Source organism: Hyla sarda, chromosome 5 (assembly GCF_029499605.1).
Source record: "Hyla sarda isolate aHylSar1 chromosome 5, aHylSar1.hap1, whole genome shotgun sequence".
Taxonomy (NCBI): Eukaryota; Metazoa; Chordata; class Amphibia; order Anura; family Hylidae; genus Hyla; species Hyla sarda.
This window is the reverse complement of record NC_079193.1, coordinates 215,207,695-215,232,542: the sequence shown is the minus strand read 5'-3', so window position 1 is coordinate 215,232,542 and position 24,848 is coordinate 215,207,695. Positions and strand designations below refer to the sequence as shown.

The 24,848-nt window shown below is 43.6% G+C and overlaps 1 protein-coding gene across 6 annotated transcripts in view; it reads left to right on the top strand.

Moving 5' to 3' along the window:
- Positions 1-24,848, top strand: part of F13A1 (coagulation factor XIII A chain) — a 151,408-nt gene that overhangs the window by 42,601 nt on the left and 83,959 nt on the right. For all 6 annotated transcript variants that reach the window (XM_056518479.1, XM_056518478.1, XM_056518482.1 and 3 more), the window contains 4 exons: positions 1,583-1,834; positions 4,299-4,417; positions 7,428-7,535; positions 17,472-17,646. In XM_056518479.1, coding sequence (XP_056374454.1) covers positions 1,583-1,834; positions 4,299-4,417; positions 7,428-7,535; positions 17,472-17,646 — 654 coding nt within the window. The remainder of the gene's footprint in view (positions 1-1,582; positions 1,835-4,298; positions 4,418-7,427; positions 7,536-17,471; positions 17,647-24,848) is intronic.

The following is a 24,848-nucleotide window of genomic DNA, read 5'->3' as shown; positions in this document are numbered from 1 at the left end:
TCATGTACATCTCAATATCACCTCTCTGTTGTATTGGACGTGTGCCTTAGTTTGGCCCATAGTAGTGGGGTATAAGCCTACTATACATTAAACTGGTGGGCAAACAACTTCTGGTTCAGTGCCCTTGATGTCTGTATCAGATAATAGGAATTCACAGTCAAACAGAAGGTAAGGACCAACATGTTGTGTGGTGTTGTAGGAAGGAACACAAAGACTATAAAGCTGCTGTGAAGAGAACAGGATCCAGATCTAGGCTCAGGGGCTGAATACTGTGATATCCCTGTTTACATTCCATCACTTATAACATGTAAGAAATGGTGCCACCTTGTGTGAAAGTAACCAGAAAGCTTCCATGCCTCTTTTGAGAATTGCAACCATCAAGGTTGCTGTCTATAAAAAAAGTTATGTAAACTTATTTGTCAGAATGAAATTGGTCTGCACTTGTCTTCTAGTAGAGGGAAACCAACATGAGGGAAGAGAGTCAAAACCCCAGACTAAAGATTATAATATACTAATAGGAAGATTTATTAAGTCATCTTCTTTTGTGGTATTTTGTATTCTACCATTTTTTTTTTTTTACTGCTAAATAAAGAAAAATAATTAAAACATAGTTTACCAAAAATATTTACAAGTACAAAAAGTACCTAAACAAGGATAAAACATATAGTCAAATACCCAAGACAGGCCAACCAGACGTACAAAAATGATGTAAAGAAGACATAGAACTGCTTGGGACGTGCCTGGTATCTAGCACACAGCCTCTAGCAAGGAGAAAATCATTGTGTCACTTTATTTACAACTATTATAGTCGTATCATGGTCATGACCTCTGAGTGCATTGCATATGTATTACATGAAACCTATTTTTCATGATTTGCACATTTTATTGAATTTTACACCGTATGTTTCCTCCCTGCTTTAAAAATGCTCAGACGACACGTTGTATTCTTCCAAGCATCTATCTTCTGAAGTCAGCTTGTGTTCCCCTTTTGACAAGGCATCTTACATACAGTTGCTGCTATTTTATCCCACAATATCATATTTCTTTCACATCCATGGGAGATGATTTATTTCCCTTATATCCACAAATTGTCTATTTAATCTAATTCATATTGATGGTGCTGGGAGGAAGTGATATATACAATGGTATTAGCTATTTTAGGCTACACTAACATGAATTTTAAAAATCCATCATTATTGATCAGGGTTACGTGCTTTTCTTAATGCACCAAGTATAATCATGAATGAAATAACCGCTAACCATGAAGAAATCCTGTAAATGTGTTTCTAAATATACTTGAGTGTAAGTCCTAGTATAGGATGTTTACTTTAAATAGTAGCTGCTACTCAGACTTATACAATCATCTGGTGCCTACAAATGATACATTCATTTCTATTTAGATACTATGGGGGGAATATACTTAGATGAGCATTTCAGATACCGGTTTTTAGTTAAAGTTCGCTAGTGTCAGAGTTACCCAATTTTTTTTTAAAGCCAATTTTTATTTTATTTTTTTTAATTCCTTTATAGTTGCACCACATGGCAAGGAAAGTTAAACTTAATTTTTTGTTTTATCTTTCAGGTCGATATCCACAGCAGAGTAAAGGCACATATATACCAATTCCTATTGTGGAAGAATTGGAAGTAGGAAAATGGGGAGCAAAAATTATTCTTAATGATTTCAACTCAGTCACTTTAAGAATATTGTCAGCACCAAACTGCATCATTGGCAAATTCCGCATGTATATTGCTGTTTTAACCCCTTATGGAATCCTGAGGACCCCCAGAAAGTCTGACACAGACACTTACATTCTCTTCAACCCTTGGTGTAAAGGTAAGCTACCAAGCTACCAGTTATCTGACTTAAACCTTAAAGGGGTATTCCCACCTCATTACTTCCGCTTTCTTCACTCCTTCGGTCTGTTTGCAGCAGTTGATGGTGGTCAGGAAAGCCAAAAGCAGCCAAGATGGGAGCAATTTACGTAACCTAAAAGATAATTTGCTAAAGGATAGGGCATAAGATGTCTGATCGTGGGGGTCCCGAAGCATGGACTCCCCGTGATTTCTGTGCAGCACCCGGAATTCTGTGCCAGGTGCTGCTCCAGTTTTGGAAATGCTGGGTTTCTGAGACAGAGACGTGACACCACACCTCCTTATGCCACGTCCCCTCCTTTTTTGTCTATGGGAGGGGGCGTGGCCAGATGTCACGTCTCAATCTTGGAAACCCAGCGTTGCACGGAGATGGTGGGAGGTCCGAATGGCGGGACCCCCGCAATCAGACATCTTATCCCCTATCCTTTGGATAGGGGATAAGATGTCGAAGGGCAGAATACCCCTTTAATGGGAGTTGTGCAAACGGCATAGCCCTGAGCATGAGCTACTCTGTTATAGTAACTCAAGCAGTTACACAAACAGCATGGCTTGCAGAGCTACTCCTTTTTTGTAACTTCCCCACTTTTGCTTCTTTTGGCTTTCCCAACCACTACCGGCCCCTACAAACAGGAGGAATGAAGAAAGCTGGAAGTAACCTGGTGGGAATCCCCCTTTAAATACAAGTTGGGCCCAAAATAGAAATAAAAGTGTTAACAAAGTGTAAAATTCTAAGCTGGGAAAGAAATGAATCCATATGTGATGGAGGGAGACATAATTCTGTATCCATGGCAGTAATCCCATTAAAAAAACACAATTTTGTGCATTTAAAAATTGCATATGATGACACAAATAACCTACCAGTAGATGTCCACCTTTAATGACATATTGATTAAAGGGGCTGTCCAGGACTCCTCAATAATCTGGAATTACATTAATTGTGGGTGATTCAATTTCTATCCTTAAGTATATGTGAACACGTTAGGAAAACATGGGCAGACATTTTGCACATTTGCCTGTTCCAACGGGTGCTAGGACTGCTTGGAAATACGGTGTCTCAAAGACGACAATGCATTTCCGGCTAAATCCGCAAAAATAATAGACAAGTCTATTCTTTTTGCAGATGCTGGAATCAGGATTTGGCGGTAGAAACATCTGAAGCGGAAATCCCACTGTGTAAAGAGTGCAGCAAAGTCCAATTGAAATCATTGGGACTCGGCTGCAGCGGATTGTCTGTTTGGAATATTCCTGAAGAATTCTGCACAGACATTCCACCATGTGATCATATCTTAACAAATCTTTTGTTCTCAAGCTGGGTCACTTTTTTTAAATGACAGTTCATTTTTATATCTATAATAATTACGGATATAAAATGAAACAATATGTACAGTGGTCCCTCAACATATGATATTAATTGGTTCCAGGAGAACCATCATATGTTGAAACCATCATATGTCGAGTACATATGTCTATGTAAAAATGGTAATTGGTTCTGGGGCCTCGGAAGCATTGTATGTTGAATACATATCTCTATGGGAAACTGCTAATTGGTTCTGGGATGACCATTGTATGTGGAGTGTATAGGGAGTGTTTAACAAACCAGGGTGCCTCCAGCTGTTGCACAACTACAACTCCCAGCATGCATGTACAGCCATTGACTGTCTGGGCATGCTGGGAGTTATAGTTTTGCAACAGCTGGAGGCACACTGATAGGGAAACATTGATGTATGGGGTGTATAGTGTGTATATGTATTGTATGTGATGTGTGACATCGCATACAGTACTGTACAGTTCTTTAAATACCTTCAGGGGGGACAGAATGTCCTCCATTACGATCCTGCCGACTACAGCTCTATAGGAAAGGAAGGGGAGGGCAGCCAGCAGCTCATTGGATGCCTGCAGCAAGATGCTGCAGGCTATTGGCTATGGCTGCACTGGGGGGGGCAGGGCTTACACAGAGCTCACGGTGGAAGCCTGCGTGAGTTAGCAGGACAGCATGTGAGTAACAGGAGGCAGAACGGGGCACATTAAACAACTATCTGTCAGTTGCTGAAGTTGTCAGCGCTGTCAGATAGCTGTTTGTATGATGGCCCCGACACACAGCAGCATCATATGTCGAGGCTGCCTTCAACATACGATGGGCTCTGAGAGGCCATCATATGTTGAAATGATCATATGTCGGGGCCATCATAAGTCGGGGGATCACTGTACTAAGAGGCCTTTTTTTCTGAGATGTAAAATGGATGTTTTTGGTTCATTATTTTACATCTAAACAAATGGCTCAAAACTGAATTTCTGTTACATCATAGTACTGTATAAGAAAACTTAAAGTAATGGCAGCGATCGACCTCACTGGCTTTAAAGAGTTCACCTCAGTAGATACAGAAAGTGTTTAATAACATTATTAACATCTATGCTTTTATAAATAGAGGATGCCGTTTACATGGATGATGAAAAGGAGATAGAAGAATACGTCATGAATGATGTTGGTGTGATTTTTCATGGAGAAGTAACCAATATAAAGAAAAGAAGCTGGGAGTATGGACAGGTGAGAGTATTTTTGCAAATAAAGACAATATTGGGGAATTGTTGGTGGCTTATAGGGCATTAGCTGGAAGAATGTAAACTCATTTATGGGAATTGTTTGATTTACAAAATACCCAATTAGGTGATTATGTGGTTTAACCCTCTTAAGGATGCCACCTGTTTTACCTTAATTACCCAGACCTTTTTTCCAGATCTGGCATGTGTCTCATTTCATTGAGTGAAGTGATTCTGATATTGTTTTTTGTGACATATTGTACTTAAAGGGGTACTCCCGTGGAAAACTTTTTTTTTAAATCAACTGGTGCCAGAAAGTTAAACAGATTTGTAAAGTTAAACCGGAAATACTTTTCTTTTTGGAACACAGTCCTCTCTGCTGACATCTCTGTCCATTTTAAGAACTGTCCAGAGTGGGAGAGAATCCCCATAGCAAACATATGCTGCTCTGGACAGTTCTTAAAATGGACAGAGGTGTCAGCAGAGAGCACTGTGGTCATGATGTCAGCAGAGAGCTCTGTGTTCCAAAAAGAAAACCATTTCCTCTGTAGTATACAGACACTAAAAAGTACTGTAAAGATTAAGATGTTTTAATAGACGTAATTTACAAATTTGTTTAGCTTTCTGGCACCAGTTGATTTAAAAAAAAAAAGTTTTCCACGGGAGTACCCCTTTAAGATCATGATGTCAGCAGAGAGCTCTGTGTTCCAAAAAGAAAACCATTTCCTCTGTAGTATACAGACACTAAAAAGTACTGTAAAGATTAAGATGTTTTAATAGACGTAATTTACAAATTTGTTTAGCTTTCTGGCACCAGTTGATTTTAAAAAAAAAAGTTTTCCACGGGAGTACCCCTTTAAGATCAGTAGTAATTTTTTGTTGATATATTCAGCATTTTTTGTGAAAAAATATTTTGAAAAAGTGAAACATTTCTGGCATTTTTTTTATGGCATTCACTGTGTGGTAGAAATTATGGGTTGGAACGAATTTGGCAATACCCAATTTAAATAGTTTCCCAATTTACTTTTCACAGCAAAATCCTTTTTTTTCTCCTTTTTGTGTTGCCATGTTTTTCATCCAATGCCATTGGGTGAGGGCCTATTTTTTGCGGGAGAAGCTGTACTTTTTTTGGTACCATTTTTGCCATACATGCTACCTTTTGATCTTTTTATTCCACTTTTTGGTCCAAAATGAGAGATTCTTGCGCTTTTGAGCCAATACCAAGTGTGAATTTAAAAGGAATGCAAGATAGGAAGTATAAAAATGATACTTCACCTTCCTGCTGGATCCCCCCAATGGCTGTTTTCCTCCAAAAAGCTGCCATGAGTGATGGCAGCCTATGGGTAAAATCAGGGCTGTATTTACCATTAAAGGAATACTGCAGCTGAAGACAACTTATCCCCTATCTGCAGGATAAGGAATAAGTGTCTGATTGCGGGGGGTCCGACCGCTGGGACCCCTGCGTTCTCCTGTATGGGGACCCAGAACTGCCACGGCTATGCACAGCTAACATTTGTGTTGTCGACCTCCCTAAGAGGTCAACAGACACATCCCCTCCATTCAGCTCTATGGGAGAGGAGGTGATGGACAAATGCTGCATCTCCGCCTCTCCCATAAAGATACATGGAGGGGGCATGTCGGCTGCAGTGTCATGCCCTGTTTAAAACGTCTCCTGCATGGGGAGAGCCGCAGCAGTTCTGAGTCCCTGTACAGGAGATTGTGGGAGGCCCCAAAAGTCAGATCCCCTGCAATCAGACACTTAGTCCTTATCCGGCGGAGAGGGGATAAGTTGTCTTTGGCTGCAGTATTCCTTTAAGTGCTAGTGGGCCTGTGTCTAGAGCAACAATGTTGAGAAGGGAACCATTTTAGTGAGTAAAAAAAAACAACAACATCCTACCGGGGTGTATTCAGTCTTCAGAATGGCTAGGGCAGTATTGTAAATACGGCCCTGGGTAAAATATGTAAAATTTAAATGTACCTTAAGATTGACTGTTCTTAACATATTCATAGTAAAGGGTTTCCAGAATTTTAATATGATGGCCTATCCTTGGGCCATCAATATGAAATCTGTCGGGATCCAAATCCTAGTACCTCAATTGATCAGCTTATTGAAGGGGCTGTGAAACTTGTGTGAACCCTGTTGCCTATTTATTACTTATCAGGCACAACTCTGTAAATTTGGAAGTGTCTGTACCTGGTATTGCATCTTGTCCCATTTAATTAAATGGTACAATGCTACAGCTGCATGAGCACCATAGACTCTTCAATCAGTTCATTGACAGGGGCTGCTGGGAGTCATTACGCCCTTGATATAAAACCTTTCATATAAGGCAGGTCACAAGGCAGGGGCATAACCATAAGGGTGCAGATGTCAAAGCTGGGCCCTGGGTACTACTTGTCACTTTTCAACATGAGAAGCTATTATTATTACTAAGCAGCACATGGTAGGTGGAGAACCCTTTAAGAGATTTTTCAGTGAAGCACACTGGCCACCGTTCAGATCACTTAGTTCCGAACACTATGTGCGCACTGCAGGGGTCGGCCACGCCCCCTCGTGGCGCAACGCCACATAGACTTGCATTGAGGCGGCGTGGTGTGATGTCACGTGGGGTGTAGCCGACCCCCACAGCACGCACACAGCATTCATAACTAAATCTTCAGAACACTGGTCAGTGGAGTACCCCTTTAAGTCATGCCTCTACATTCAGACTTAGTTCAGATTTCAGTATCCTATGTACTTTAGTAGCTTAACTGCAACTTCTTAAGAAACTACAGATAATAAATTTGTCAGGTATACTGTTAGTATGCAAATATTAATATATTTTAATAGATTTTAAGATGATAAAACATATGTCTGCTATTTAAAAATATTTTCCATAATGAAGTGTAGAACAATAAATCAAAGAAAAACATTTCATTTTTAATTCCAAAATGCAAAGGATTATCTTGGATTTAAAGTTATTTTTTATTTCACACTACATGAATATAACAGAATACTTCCTTTCTTGTAATTCTAGTTTGAAGAACAGATACTTGATGTTTGCCTGTTTTTAATGGACAAAGCTGAACTTGATCTTTCTGGCAGAGGAAATCCTATAAAGATCAGCCGCATCGGATCTGCGGTGGTAAGTGCGTTCATTTGTTTATTACAAAGGTTCAGACTGTTATTATTTTCATTAAGAATTCTGCTGTTGTCACATCTAAACATCTGGATCTATCTGCCAAAAACATCTGTCAGAAAGCAGTTTTGTTTTGTCAGAACAGTATGTCATGAAGACTCTGGTAAACAAACAGTATCCACTATTTTATATGGCAGATTCATCTTGGTGGAACACCAGTCTTCTGGAGTACAAATGGTGAAAATTTGTGCCCAAAAATATGTGACTTTTTTATGCCACGTATGAGAAAATAGGGAAGGGTTTAGCAAAGGGACAGTGAATTGACTGTAACTTACACCAGAAATTAATGTAAATTATGCAATTGTTTTAAAAAGATGCATCCAAAATATTAGGGCGCTTCCAAAGTGCACTTTAAAGTAAGACTGGTAGTACTGTACTGCAATGCTACGTGACTTATATCAGCTGTATAAATATATAGATTTTCTTTCTAATTAAAGCCAGATATTGAAACAGTTCTTTATTTCTAATCATTTGTTTATTTTCTGTAGTTTTTACATTTTTATTTGTTAATTTAATTATGTGTACGTCATTATAGAAGCAGCCATCTTGCCTGAGCTGCTTTTCACAGCATTCAGTGATATGCTTTACAGCAAGCCATAATGGATCATGGGATAGTAGACTACCTGTGCAGAGGTCATTGTGCAGGGAGGGGCAGGAGGGAAGCTGTGACCATCATCTATTGTCACTGGCCTGATCCTATCTTTTCAGTATACTGGTATCACTTATTTTTAAATTCTTAAAAAAAAAATGTTTAACATAAAAATTTGATTTAAATGGAATCTGTCTTCAGTGTCACCCGCACTAACCTGTTGATACAGGCTTGTAGTGCTGGTGATACTGATGAAAATGATACCATGGGCCGATCCATGGCCCCATTTGTCTATTATGCTTTTTATTCGGTTGATGATCAGCAGGCTTGGTGCACTGGCGGGGCTTCAGGAGAACACTGACATAACGGCTGCTGCTTGCTAACTCCGCCTGGCTACGAGCAGGTTTGATGCTCCAACCTGCTGACTTTTATTAGCTAAATAAGGAAGATAACAGGGGAACAGGGCCACAGATCGGCCGGTGGTAAGCATCATTTTCATCAGTGTCACCTGCACTACAAGCCTGTATCGACAGGTTAGTTCGAGTCACACTGGGGATAGATTCTCTTTTTAAAAAAACCAGGCCATTTTCTGATGACATATTCCATTCAAGGGGCAGAATAGTGGGTAATAGATGAATAGTGCCATTATTGTGCAGCCACTGTTTGGCCCTAGTGTGTTGACTACTATAAAAACTACTATTCTTTAAGATTTTAGGGGTATCATTTGCATCAGGTTACAACTAGGGCTAGAGAGATAACCGTAATAACAGGAATCAGGAGACACACACACACACACACACACACACACACACACACACATATATATATATATATATATATATATATATATATATATATGAAATTGCTGTGTCGATGGCTTTTGTGCTTATATGAATGAAGCTGCTGAATGACAGCTAGACATTACTGGGATTCCCACAAGGATGTTTTCTTCCTACGCCTAGTATATATAATGAATGTTTGATATTCCCTTATGTTTTGTGTGGTATTAAGAAATCACACAAAACAGAGACATTTGTCTGAGTGCTCCTAGTACAGACTTGCCTTATTGTTAGAACATACATTACAGACTAGGTAGGAATGTGTGTTAATTCTACGTATACCAAAAAGCCTTCTAGTTAAAAAGGTAGCATGAAGCTATAAATTTGTTCTTCTACCTTCCTTCCGTCAATGAAAAAGAATCAGGAATTCTTTATGAGAAGGAATGTGTTATTATGCCTTTGGTCCGGTGTGATGGAAAGTGGCAGGCCAATATCTGATGCTCAGCAATAAGTCATTTATAGTCATTGACTGAATAATAACAGTATAATTGCCCATGGCATCAAAGATACAGCGAAGCTCTAGGGAAGCCCTACAACTTGACTTGAGACCTAATCGAGGGTAGCATCTTAACATTGTTTCAAACAAATGCAAAATGGTAGAATGTAATAGTAGCAGAGAATGTAAAATTAGTCAAATAATTGAGCAGAATGACTCTCATAGAAGGTTAGAGGCACATGTTAGCTTGGATGGCCTTACATCTTAATATTATATCTATATTTCTAGAACAGATGACTTGTCCTGAGGGGTCCTGAGACACAATAACTACAAACCCCAGGGCCGAAGCCCAGGAGTCACTAACTCCCCTCTTAAATAATCCCCTAAAATATAACTTTTATTGGTATGATAAAATATTCCCACTCAATTGGTTAAAAAATAAGTGTCAGAGTGTTGCTTGAACGATGTAAAATAACCAGTAGGGGACCCCCTGTCTGATAACAGAAATGTTTTAGCGGCGCTGCAGCCTGCCGCAATGGCAACACTGTGACGTGCAACTTAAAATATAAGCACAGCCACCCCCGACATGTTTCGCTGTAGAAACAGCGTTATCAAGAGGTTAGCCACATAACGGTAGCCACATAACCTCTTGATAACGCTGTTTCTACAGCGAAACATGTCGGGGGTGGCTGTGCTTATATTTTAAGTTGCACGTCACAGTGTTGCCATTGCGGCAGGCTGCAGCGCCGCTAAAACAGTTTTGTTATCAGACAGGGGTTCCCCTACTGGTTATTTTCATCGTTCAAGCAACACTCTAACACTTATTTTTTAACCAATTGAGTGGGAATATTTTATTATACCAATAAAAGTTATATTTTAGGGGATTATTTAAGAGGGGAGTTAGTGACTCCTGGGCTTCGGCCCTGGTATCTTGTACAGTTTAACTATGAAATTTAAGTTTTAATTCAATAGATAACTAAATGAATTCAAACTAAACAATAGATAACTAAATTATTTTAAACTAAGTAAATATTAGCCAAAACTAAACAGATAACAAATGAACACATCAGTATCACACATATAGGTGTGCTTTCACAGATGAAATGGATATTAGCAGTACCTGGTGTAGATCACTACAGTCTCTATAGAACGTGGATCATGTGGTATTTTTTGAGACCTACTAGATGCTACATGTGCCACCATGTGTTCACCATCCATAGCCAGTTACTGAATGTTGCATGCAGCGTTTTTCTACCAAGCTTAAAGGGGTACTCTGCCCCTAGACAACTTATCCCCTATTCAAAGGATAGGGGATAAGATGTCTGATCGCAGGGGTCCCACCGCTGGGGTCCCGCTGCTGGGGACCCCCTCGATCTCCGTGCTTCACATAGCATTTGTTTAGAGCGTCGGGTGCAATGCTGGAGGCTCGTGATGTCACGGCCACGCCCAGCTCATGACATCATGACCACACCCCCTCAATGCAAGTCTAAGGGAGGGGGCGTGACTGCCGTTGACTTGCATTGAGGGGGCGTGGCTGTGACAGCATGAACAGGCCGTTATCAGACATCTTATGCCCTATCCTTTGGATAGGGGATTAGATGTCTAGGGGTGGAGTACCCCTTTAACCCCTTAAGGACACATGACGTACTGGAACGTCATGTGTCCGCTCCCGATCTATAACGCGGGGGCCACGGCCGGGACCTGTGGCTAATAGCGCGCGGCATTGATCGTAGTGCCGTGCGCTATTAACCCTTTAGACGCGGTGTTGAACGCCGCGTCTAAGGTGAAAGTGAAAGTATGCCGGGTAGCTCAGTGGGCTGCTCGGGATAGCCGCAGCGAAATCGCGGCATCCCGAACAGCTTACAGGACAGCAGGAGGGTCCCTACCTGCCTCCTCACTGTCCGATCGCCGAATGACTGCTCAGTGCCTGAGATCCAGGCATGAGCAGTCAAGCGGCAGAATCATCGATCACTGGTTTCCTATGAGAAACCAGTGATCAATGTTAAAGATCAGTGTGTGCAGTGTTATAGGTCCCTATGGGAGCAATAACACTGCAAAAAAATAAGTGAAAAAAAAAGTGAATGAATAACCTTTAATCCCTCCCCTATTAAAAGTTGGAATCGCCCCCCTTTTCCCATAAAAAAAAACACAGTGTAAATAAAAATAAACATATGTGGTATCGCCGCGTGCAGAAAAGTCTGAATTATAAAAATATATCGTTAATTAAACCACACGGTCAATGGCGTACGCGCAAAAAAATTCAAAAGTCCAAAATAGTGCATTTTTGGTCACTTTTTATATCATGATCAATAAGTCCTATCAATGCAAAAATGGTACCGCTAAAAACTTCTGATCAAAAAATGAGCCCTCATACCGTCCTATACGCGAAAAAGTAAAAAGTTATAGGGGTCAGAAGATGACAATTTTAAACGTATTAATTTTCCTGCATGTAGTTATGATTTTTTCCAAAAGTACGACAAAATCAAACCTATATAAGTAGGGTATCATTTTAATCGTATGGATCTACAGAATAAAGAGAAGGTGTCATTTTTACCGAAAAATGTACTACGTAGAAACGGAAGCCCCCAAAAATTACAAAACATCGTTGTTTTTTTTTAAATTTTGTCTCACAATGATTTTTTTTTTACGTTTCGCCGTAGATTTTTGGGCAAAATGACTTACGTCATTACAAAGTAGAATTGGTGGCGCAAAAAATAAGCCATCATATGGAGTTATGATTTTTTAAAGGCAAGGAGGAAAAATGAAAATGCAAATACGGAAACACCCTCTGTCCTTAAGGGGTTAAGGAGACATCTGGCAACAAAAATTATGCCAATAAATACAAAAGTTACTGTTACGCCTAGCGCTCCGGGTCCCCGCTCCTCCCCGGAGCGCTCACGGCGTCTCTCTCCCCGCAGCGCCCCGGTCAGTCCCGCTGACCGGGAGCGCTGCACTGTCATGGCCGTCGGGGATGCGATTCGCACAGCGGGACGCGCCCGCTCGCGAATCGCATCCCAGGTCACTTACCCGTCCCGGTCCCCTGCTGTCATCTGCTGGCGCGCGCGGCTCCGCTCTCTAGGGCGCGCGCGCGCCAGCTCTCTGCGACTTAAAGGGCCAGCGCACCAATGATTGGTGCCTGGCCCAATTAGCTTAATTGGCTCCCATCTGCTCCCTGCCTTTATCTGACCTCCTCCCATGCACTCCCATGCACTCCCTTGTCTGATCGCAGGGGTCCCACCGCTGGGGTCCCGCTGCTGGGGACCCCCTCGATCTCCGTGCTTCACATAGCATTTGTTTAGAGCGTCGGGTGCAATGCTGGAGGCTCGTGATGTCACGGCCACGCCCAGCTCATGACATCATGACCACACCCCCTCAATGCAAGTCTAAGGGAGGGGGCGTGACTGCCGTTGACTTGCATTGAGGGGGCGTGGCTGTGACAGCATGAACAGGCCGTTATCAGACATCTTATGCCCTATCCTTTGGATAGGGGATTAGATGTCTAGGGGTGGAGTACCCCTTTAACCCCTTAAGGACACATGACGTACTGGAACGTCATGTGTCCGCTCCCGATCTATAACGCGGGGGCCACGGCCGGGACCTGTGGCTAATAGCGCGCGGCATTGATCGTAGTGCCGTGCGCTATTAACCCTTTAGACGCGGTGTTGAACGCCGCGTCTAAGGTGAAAGTGAAAGTATGCCGGGTAGCTCAGTGGGCTGCTCGGGATAGCCGCAGCGAAATCGCGGCATCCCGAACAGCTTACAGGACAGCAGGAGGGTCCCTACCTGCCTCCTCACTGTCCGATCGCCGAATGACTGCTCAGTGCCTGAGATCCAGGCATGAGCAGTCAAGCGGCAGAATCATCGATCACTGGTTTCCTATGAGAAACCAGTGATCAATGTTAAAGATCAGTGTGTGCAGTGTTATAGGTCCCTATGGGAGCAATAACACTGCAAAAAAATAAGTGAAAAAAAAAGTGAATGAATAACCTTTAATCCCTCCCCTATTAAAAGTTGGAATCGCCCCCCTTTTCCCATAAAAAAAAACACAGTGTAAATAAAAATAAACATATGTGGTATCGCCGCGTGCAGAAAAGTCTGAATTATAAAAATATATCGTTAATTAAACCACACGGTCAATGGCGTACGCGCAAAAAAATTCAAAAGTCCAAAATAGTGCATTTTTGGTCACTTTTTATATCATGATCAATAAGTCCTATCAATGCAAAAATGGTACCGCTAAAAACTTCTGATCAAAAAATGAGCCCTCATACCGTCCTATACGCGAAAAAGTAAAAAGTTATAGGGGTCAGAAGATGACAATTTTAAACGTATTAATTTTCCTGCATGTAGTTATGATTTTTTCCAAAAGTACGACAAAATCAAACCTATATAAGTAGGGTATCATTTTAATCGTATGGATCTACAGAATAAAGAGAAGGTGTCATTTTTACCGAAAAATGTACTACGTAGAAACGGAAGCCCCCAAAAATTACAAAACATCGTTGTTTTTTTTTAAATTTTGTCTCACAATGATTTTTTTTTTACGTTTCGCCGTAGATTTTTGGGCAAAATGACTTACGTCATTACAAAGTAGAATTGGTGGCGCAAAAAATAAGCCATCATATGGAGTTATGATTTTTTAAAGGCAAGGAGGAAAAATGAAAATGCAAATACGGAAACACCCTCTGTCCTTAAGGGGTTAAGGAGACATCTGGCAACAAAAATTATGCCAATAAATACAAAAGTTACTGTTACGCCTAGCGCTCCGGGTCCCCGCTCCTCCCCGGAGCGCTCACGGCGTCTCTCTCCCCGCAGCGCCCCGGTCAGTCCCGCTGACCGGGAGCGCTGCACTGTCATGGCCGTCGGGGATGCGATTCGCACAGCGGGACGCGCCCGCTCGCGAATCGCATCCCAGGTCACTTACCCGTCCCGGTCCCCTGCTGTCATCTGCTGGCGCGCGCGGCTCCGCTCTCTAGGGCGCGCGCGCGCCAGCTCTCTGCGACTTAAAGGGCCAGCGCACCAATGATTGGTGCCTGGCCCAATTAGCTTAATTGGCTCCCATCTGCTCCCTGCCTTTATCTGACCTCCTCCCATGCACTCCCTTGCCGGATCTTGTTGCCTTGTGCCAGTGAAAGCGTTTAGTGTGTCCAAAGCCTGTGTACCTGAACTTCTGCTACCCATCCTGACTACGAACCTTGCCGCCTGCCCCCGACCTTCTGCTACGTCTGACCTTGCCTCTGCCTAGTCCTTCTGTCCCACGCCTTCTCAGCAGTCAGCGAGGTAGAGCCGTTGCTAGTGGATACGACCTGGTTGCTACTGCCGCAGCAAGACCATCCCGCTTTGCGGCGGGCTCTGGTGAAAACCAGTAGCCTCTTAGAACCGGTCCACTAGCACGGTCCACGCCAATCCCTCGCTGACACAGAGGATCCACTACCTGGAAGCCGAATCGTGACAGTAGATCCGGCCATGGATCCCGCTGAGGTGCCGCTGCCAGGTCTCGCTGATCTTCCCACGGTGGTCGCTCAGCAATCGCAGCAGATTGCCCAACAAGGACAGCAGCTGTCGCAGTTGACCGCCATGTTACAGCAAATTCTGCCTCTGCTACAGCAGCAACCATCTCCTCCGCCAGCTCCTGCACCTCCTCCGCAGCGAGTGGCCGCTCCTAACCTCCGCTTGTCCCTGCCGGACAAATTTGATGGGGACTCCAGACTCTGCCGTGGATTTTTGTCTCAGTGTTCCCTGCATATGGAGATGTTGTCAGACTTGTTTCCTACAGAACGGTCTAAGGTGGCGTTCGTAGTGAGCCTTCTTTCAGGAAAGGCCTTGTCTTGGGCCACACCGCTCTGGGACCGCAATGATCCTGCCACAGCCACAGTCCAGTCCTTCTTTGCTGAAGTCCGAAGTGTCTTTGAGGAACCTGCCCGAGCCTCTTCTGCTGAGACTGCCTTGCTGAACCTGGTCCAGGGTAATTCTTCCGTTGGCGAGTACGCCATACAATTCCGTACTTTTGCTTCTGAACTATCCTGGAATAATGAGGCTCTCTGCGCGACCTTTAAAAAAGGCCTATCCAGTCGCATCAAGGATGTGCTGGCCGCACGAGAGATTCCTGCCAACCTCCAAGAACTCATCCATCTAGCTACCCGCATTGACATGCGTTTTTCTGAGCGACACCAAGAGCTCCGCCAGGAAAAAGACTTAGATCTCTGGGCACCTCTCCCACAGCATCCTTTGCAGTCTATGCCTGGGCCTCCCGCCGAGGAGGCCATGCAAGTGGATCGGTCTCGCCTGACCCAGGAAGAGAGGAATCGCCGTAGAGAAGAAAATCTCTGTCTGTACTGTGCCAGTACCGAGCATTTCTTGGTGGATTGCCCTATCCGTCCTCCACGCCTGGGAAACGCACGCACGCACCCAGCTCACGTGGGTGTGGCATCTCTTGGTTCTAAGTCTTCTTCTCCACGTCTCACGGTGCCCGTGCGGATTTCTCCTACAGCCAACTCCTCCCTCTCAGCCGTGGCCTGCTTGGACTCTGGTGCCTCCGGGAATTTTATTGTGGAGTCCTTTGTTAATAAATTCAGCATCCCGGTGACCCGTCTCGCCAAACCGCTCTACATTTCCGCGGTCAACGGAGCCAGATTGGACTGCACCGTGCGTTACCGCACAGAACCCCTCCTGATGTCTATCGGACCCCACCACGAAAGGATTGAGTTCTTCATTCTCCCCAGTTGTACCTCTGAGGTCCTCCTCGGTCTGCCATGGCTCCGGCTTCATTCCCCCACCCTTGATTGGACCACCGGGGAGATAAAGAACTGGGACTCTGCCTGCCATAGGAAGTGCCTCTCCCCCCCTCCCAGTCCCGTCAGGCAAACCTCTGTGCCTCCTCATGGCCCCCGTCCTGGTGTCACACTGCCCCGTGCCAGGCTTCGCCCTCTGCCCTCCCTCCCCATTCCCACTCCTGCTGTACTGCCTGCCGTTGAGGAAACCCTCCATTTTTTCCCGGTGTCCTCATCCCAGGGGAGGCAGTTGCCGGTCAAAGAAAAGGGGAGACCTAAGGGGGGGGGTACTGTTACGCCTAGCGCTCCGGGTCCCCGCTCCTCCCCGGAGCGCTCACGGCGTCTCTCTCCCCGCAGCGCCCCGGTCAGTCCCGCTGACCGGGAGCGCTGCACTGTCATGGCCGTCGGGGATGCGATTCGCACAGCGGGACGCGCCCGCTCGCGAATCGCATCCCAGGTCACTTACCCGTCCCGGTCCCCTGCTGTCATCTGCTGGCGCGCGCGGCTCCGCTCTCTAGGGCGCGCGCGCGCCAGCTCTCTGCGACTTAAAGGGCCAGCGCACCAATGATTGGTGCCTGGCCCAATTAGCTTAATTGGCTCCCATCTGCTCCCTGCCTTTATCTGACCTCCTCCCATGCACTCCCTTGCCGGATCTTGTTGCCTTGTGCCAGTGAAAGCGTTTAGTGTGTCCAAAGCCTGTGTACCTGAACTTCTGCTACCCATCCTGACTACGAACCTTGCCGCCTGCCCCCGACCTTCTGCTACGTCTGACCTTGCCTCTGCCTAGTCCTTCTGTCCCACGCCTTCTCAGCAGTCAGCGAGGTAGAGCCGTTGCTAGTGGATACGACCTGGTTGCTACTGCCGCAGCAAGACCATCCCGCTTTGCGGCGGGCTCTGGTGAAAACCAGTAGCCTCTTAGAACCGGTCCACTAGCACGGTCCACGCCAATCCCTCGCTGACACAGAGGATCCACTACCTGGAAGCCGAATCGTGACAGTTACCCCAAAAAAGTCTGGGTAAACTTATAAAAATACTTTCCTTCTGACACAGTTCTACAAAAGAGACTAAAGGATTGTTTAAATGTAAATCTGCCTTAAAACCGGAATGTGTGGTAGTAGGTACCTTCCCCACCTTTTCCCTATAATGATTCCCATAGCCAACTGGCTACACTGCAGAATCTAGGTGGGACAATTTTTTGGCATGTTTTATGATAGGAATGAAATAAGCCTTTCTTTTCTATATTTATAGATAAATGGCAGAGATGATGATGGAGTGGTTGCAGGAAGCTGGAATAATGATTATACTTATGGGGTATCACCATCTGCTTGGACTGGAAGTGTAGAGATCCTGCTGGAATACTATAGCGCTAAGGTGCCAGTAAAATATGGCCAGTGCTGGGTCTTTGCTGGTGTGTTTACCACATGTAAGTATTAAACGCAAAAAAAGTAATATTTATAATTTAATTAATCTGACTGAATATATGCATGTTCAGGTAAATTGCCATGAGTTTACTAAGATGCTACCAAATAACACTTTTAATAGTTAATTTCTTCTTTTAATATGAAAAAGTATGTAAAAAACAGAATTAGAACACATTAAACATTTGAAGTCAACTACTAGCTCAAACCTACCATGTGACCACTCATGATGCTTAGTGAATTGAGGTCCAACTCAAATGAATCTTGATTATCCTGTAAGTAAATCAATGGAGTGGTAACCCACCAATAGTCAACGTTCTTACTCTGAATGCTGTTATAGTTTATTGTGGGTCTTTTTACCAAATTCTGGTCAGTTATAAAGTTACCTTTCTCTGGTAAGACGTGTTATCAAAAGGATAGGGAATAACATGTTTGATCGCGGGGGGGGGGGGCCTGGCCGACGGCTGTGTACTAGCCCTGGCACTATAATAGAAATGCTGCAGTGCTGGCACAGAGATTGTGGGGGTTCCAGCAACCCCTGCAATCTCTGTGCCAGCACTGCAGAGTTTCTATTATAGTGCCAAGGCTAGTACACAGCCGTCACACCTCCTCCCATAGACATGAATGGAGGGGGCATGGCAGCTGTGATCACCAGTCATCCGGCACGGAGTGGAGTTCACTCCATGCATCGGATGACTGGGGTGCTGCGACGGAGATAGCTGGGGTCCCAGCAGCCAGAGCCCCACGATCAGACATGTTATTCCTCATCATTTGGTTGGAGGTTAACATGTCTTGTGGAAGAGTACCACTTTAAAGCTAGGGCTACATGGTACATATCCGAAGAAAGGAACTACTTGTGACACTTGCCTACAGGAGAAGTATACTCTGCATTTTTTGGGTACACATGGTCATAGATGCAGACAGGAGGGCGACAGCTGTTTTTTGCAGTTATGCACACTTCCTCCCTATTCTCTTAAAGGGGTACTCCCGTGGAAAACTTTTTTTTTAAATCAACTGGTGCCAGAAAGTTAAACAGATTTGTAAATCACTTTTTAGGGGCTGTATACTAAAGAGAAATCCAAAAAGAAATGCATTTCCTGTGATGTCCTGACCACAGTGCTCTCTGCTGACCTCTGCTGTCCATTTTAGGAACTGTCCAGAGCAGCATATGTTTGCTATGGGGATTTTCTCCTGCTCTGGACAGTTCCTAAAATGGACAGCAGAGAGCACTGTGGTCAGGACATCACAGGATTTCTCTTTAGTATACAGCCCCTAAAAAGTATTGGAAGGATCAAGATTTTTTTAATAGAAGTGATTTACAAATCTGTTTAACTTTCTGGCACCAGTTGTTAAAAAAATAAAAATAAAAAAAAGTTTTCCACAGGAGTACCCCTTTAAAACAATAACTATAATTACATACCAGCAAGTTACAATTTAACACTTGATTGAAGGCACACATAACATGTTGCAAAGAGACATAATAAATACTATAAATAAATACTGCAAATGTAAATACAGGTTATATGATACAATAAGAGGTTCGCAAAGGATCACTTATACTATCTATATAATTGATTTTCATTAAGAACAAGGTGACCAAGCATCTCCATTCTCAGCCTTTACTCTGTTTCTTATTTAGGGAGCAATCGATGGTGATCCTCTCCCGACTCCATTCTCCCAATATGTCACAATCCCAAACTGGCAGTATTACCATAATGGACTGTCCGTATATGTTCTATCAATCTAGGGCTTCCTCTACCTGTTCCCATTCATCTCACAAGTTCAGCAAAGCGATTATACATATAATATTGTTTACATCCACAAAACAAATTATGTACAATATAAAATGTTTGCAGGCCACTAAATCATTCACTATAATTCCTGTGATAATAGGGGTGCCACAATGGAGTTATTGAGATAATTACAGTAATTACACCTTCTGCATTTAGGGTTACTTTGGACAACTGTTTGTACGACTAGTTCACGTTCTACATTTCCTGTTAGAAACACCCTATTACTAATTCATTAAGCACCATTCATTTTGCACCTTTTGAATGAGATTAAAGGGGTACTCCGGCCCTAGACATCTTATCCCCTATCCAAAGGACCCCACAATATAGCAAGCAGCACCCACCTGTAACTGCTTCCGGAAGAGCTGGAGGCTCTCAGACTAATTCCTCCCGACCACAGGGACAGAAGATCGTGACGTCACGACTCCGCTCCCATGTGACGTCGTGCCCCGCCCCCTCAATGCAAGTCTATAGGAGGGGGTGTGACTGCCGTCACCCTGCTGTTTGAATCTATGACCATGTGTACCTACTGTGTATACTACTCCTGTGGGTGAGTGCCACAAGTTATTCCTTTCTTTGGCTATATATATATTTGGACTATATCTTGTCCATGCTGAGCAGCCCATATCAGAGATAAGTCCTGCAGCTGTATCAGGCGCGTATGATAAATGCGTTAACAGTGCAGTTTTTCTATATTTATAACTTTGGGACATTCTACTACTAAATGGTGACTTGGTGTTTGGCTATAACACAAGATAAAGCTAAATATTTCAATATCATGGTTCCTGACTGCATTACAGTGCATCACACCTAATGATAGTGAATGTGGTCACAGTGCTGAACAAAAGTGGCCGCAACCTGACAGAATCCAGAAATCTAGTAGATTTACTGTCATAGTAGAATACTTAATACAGCTGGGTAAAGTCAGGCAGGGATGTAGGATATGTTATGTAATAGACAATATTTAACATTCCCAATATCATGATTTTGTGTGCATTCAGACTGAGGTAAATATTCTACCAAGGATCTCTCAGATAATCATAACTTACTCCATAATTTATTTTAACGTTATGAAAGCACAATTGACTTTGCATTCTGGCTAAAGCAATGCAGTTAACCTTTCCAAAGGTAGATAATCCCCAACTGAGCAGAGGAAATTAATCTGGTTGCCTTATGCTAACAAGTGAGACTCATCTGTCAATAACAGTCAACTTAAATAACCAGGACCCGTGGCGGCATGCCGCATATACTGCTTAGAAATCTTTTGAGAAAGTCCTTGTTTTCTATATCTTTCCCTTCTCCTTTGATCACAAGTATGCAAGGGTAAGAAATTGTGTTCCTCATATAAGCTTCTATTTTCCAATAACATTAGCATTGCTTATAGTTGGGAAACTTTTGGAATTAGAGGCATAGAGAGGCAGACATCTTATCTATCCTATCCTTATCTATCCTATCTTATCCTTTGGATAGGGGATAAGATGTCTGATCATGGGGGTCCCGCCATTGGGGACCCCCCGCGATCTCTGCTGCGGCACCCCAGACATCCGGTGCGCTTTGTGCCGGATGACTGGCGATGCAGGGTGGAGGCTTGTGATGTCACGGTCATGTCCCCTCAATGCAAGTGTATGGGAGGGGGCGTGACAACCATCACACCTCCTCCCATAGACTTGCATTGAGGGGGCGTGGTGGTGACTTCATCAGCGGGGCATGATGTCACGAGCTTCCAGCGCTGCACCCGAAGTTTTAGACGAACACCGGGTGCAGCAGGGATATCACAGTCGTCCCCAGTGTCGGGAACCCCGCGATCAGACATCTTATCCCCTATCCTTTGGATAGAGGATAAGATGTTCGGGGTGGAGTACCCCTTTAAGAAGATGATATGTAAAATTGTGTGAAGAGGCTTGAGGGAAATGTAAGAAAATCTACATTTCTTTTTATAAACATAGCAGTATCATGGCTAAGTGATCTTTCTTATTCCCAGTAAAAAGAGTAGGAAATGAGTTCCAACTCTTCTACATGAACCAGTTTCCCAAGAGATCTTATTATTAGCTATATGAAACTAGTGTATTCATTTTCATTTGTAGCCTGCTGTAATGGTGGTGGAACTGTCAACAGACTTGGCAAAATGTCACACAATGGCTCACCGAGTGACCTCACCGCACATTTTATCCTCTGAGTGCAACAAAAGTAAACAATACTCAATTTATTGAGCAGCATATCCGCCTACTCCCTCTTCATGTCATCTTGCGATCGTCACTTTACCGTTATGCCTGACTGCTGACCCTGAGAAAGAATTATAGGCTTCATGCGTGTTTAAGTTATTGAATAACATAGTTATCTTTTATTTGTAAACAGAAAAGCTTCTGAAGTGTTATTAGATTGCCTTGAATATAACATTTCTATCACTTCATAGGTATATTTAGCATGACACGTTTTACACATGCAGCTGAAGTTATTGTAACAGTGCACAATGTATGCTTAACCCCTTAAGGATGAAGCCCATTTGGGCCTTAAGGAAGCAGACAATTTAATTTTTACATTTGAATTTTTTCCTCCTCGCCTTCAAAAAACTCTTTTATATTTTCATCCACAGACTAGTATGAGGGTTGTTTTTTGCGCGACCAGTTGTGCGTTGTAATGCCATCACTCATTTTACCATAAAATGTATGGCTCAACCAAAAAAATACTATATGTGTGGGGAAATTAAAAAGAAATCCGCAATTTTGGAAGGTTTCGTTTTCACGCCCTACAATTTACGATTAAAATGACATGTGTTATTTATTCTTTGGGTCAATACAATTAAAATGATACCAATGATAACATACTTTTCTATTACTGTTACGCTTAAAAAAAATCGCAAACTGTTTAACCAAATTAGTACGTTTAAAATCCCCCCTATAACTTTTTCATTTTTCTGTATAAGCGGCGGTATGAGGGCTCATTTTTTGCACAGTGATCTGTAATTTTTATTGATACCATATTTGCTTATATAAAACTTTTAATACTTTTTTTTATACATTTTTTGGGGAATAAAATGTTATAAAAAAGCAGCTATTTTGGAAATTTTTTTTACGTTCACACCATTCATTGTATGGTATCATTAACATTTTATTTTAATAGTTGGGATGTTTACGCATGCGGTGATACCAAATATGTATATAAAAATTTTTTTTTACACTTTTTGGGGGTGAAATAGGGAAAATGGGACAATTTACGTTTTTGTTGGGGGAGGGTTTTTTTCAATTTTTTTTTACTTTTTTAGTTTTATCTTTACACTTTAATAGTCCCCATAGGGGACTATTTATAGCAATCATTCGATTGCTAATACTGTTCACTGCTATGAATAGGACATAGCACTGATCAGCATTATTGGTCATCTTCTGCTCTGGTCTGTTGATCGCAGACCAGAGCAGAAGACCCCGGGAGACAGCCGGAGCCAGGTGACGGGACCTCCATCTGCCATGCTGGATGATCGGATTGCCGCGGCAGCGCTGGGGGCAATCCGATCATCCATTCAAAGTACCGCGATGCTGCAGATGCCGTGATCTGTATTGATCACGGCAAATGAGGGGTTAATGGCGGATATCCACGAGATCGCGGATGTCCGTCATTACGGGCAGGTCCCTGGCTGCTATCAGCAGCCGGGACCTGCTGCGCATGAGGTGAGCATTGCTCAGATGCTCACGGTTATGCATAGGACGTAAATGTACGTCCTGGTGCCTTAAGTACCACCTCACAGGACGTACATTTACGTCCTTTGTCGTTAAGGGGTTAAAGTAATATTCCAATTCTTAATTTCAGCTTTCTAGCGCCCCAAGGTGGTCCGGAAGCCGAAAGGAGCTGTAGCAAAAACACACTAAAAATTCAAACAGGGCCTGAAGGCTTTAGGTCTTCATAAAACTTCTCAATCCTCAATTGTGATTATAGGTCAAATCCCATTCACCTTATGGCAATATTTCTCTAAAAATGCACTTTGAATAAGAAGACGCATCAGAAATGAATGTAATGTGAACTGACCCCAGCCTATTTATGAGTCCCAGCAGTTTAGGCTGCTGGAGCCTAGCCAGGTGGTAAATCCCCAGGTGGGAATACTGCAGTGATGAGACTCATCCCCCTCATCCCCATACATGCCACATCAGCCAAAACAGGTAAGCACATAATGTAAACTGCCCTGAATCCACTTTCTATTAGTTCACCTGGGAAAACTTCACCACCAGCAGCCTAATTAGATGACAATGTACAGTGATCAAATGCCGTGCCCAATCTCTCTGCAAACTCAATGATTCATAGGAAATGCAGGCAGCAATAGGAAATCATTTCAGTGATGGAATTGAAATCAGTATGGCTGAAAATCCATGCATTCTGCATCAGCTTATTCACTAATAATAGCCAATGCTGTACTATGGAAGATCTACTGTATGTAAGTTCTTCTTTAAGAATAGGAAACCAGTCTCTTTTTTTTTTAACATCAGGAACAGGGCTCCCCTTGTCCATGAACTGTGTCTGTTATTGCAATATTGAACTCAGATCACAATCATGTTTTTATTGTCAGTATTATTATTATAATTATTATGATTATATTATTTATTTTCTAAACATCTGTAGTGGTGAAAAAGGGTGAGACTGGATCCATTATGATTGGTAATTTATATATTTTTTACTATTTACAACAACCATGCTCTGACCACACTAGTGTCACGATGCCGGCTGGCAGGAGGTGGATCCTCTGTGCCAGAGAGGGATGGCGAGGACCGTGCTAGTGGACCGGTTCTAAGACACTACTGGTTTTCACCAGAGCCCGCCGCAAAGCGGGATGGTCTTGCTGCGGCGGTAGTGACCAGGTCGTATCCACTAGCAACGGCACCTCTCTGGCTGCTGAAGATAGGCGAGGTACAAGGGAGTAGGCAGAAGCAAAGTCGGACGTAGCAGAAGGTCGGGGGCAGGCGGCAAGGTTCGTAGTCAGGGGAGATAGCAGTAGTTCTGGTACACAGGGTATAAACACACAAAGAACGCTTTCACTGGCACTAAGGCAACAAGATCCGGCAAGGGAGTGCAAGGGAGGAGACTAGATATAAGCAGGGAACAGGTGGGAACCAATTAAGCTAATTGGGCCAGGCACCAATCATTGGTGCACTGGCCCTTTAAGTCTCAGGGAGCTGGCGCGCGCGCGCCCTAGAGAGCGGAGCCGCGCGCGCCAGCACATGACCGCAGGAGACGGGAACGGGTAAGTGACCTGGGATGCGATTCGCGAGCGGGCGCGTCCCGCTGTGCGAATCGCATCCCCAACGGCCATGAGAGAGCAGCGCTCCCGGTCAGCGGGACTGACCGGGGAGCTGCAGGGAAAGAGACGCCGTGAGCGCTCCGGGGAGGAGCGGGGACCCGGAGCGCTAGGCGTAACAGTACCCCCCCCCCTTAGG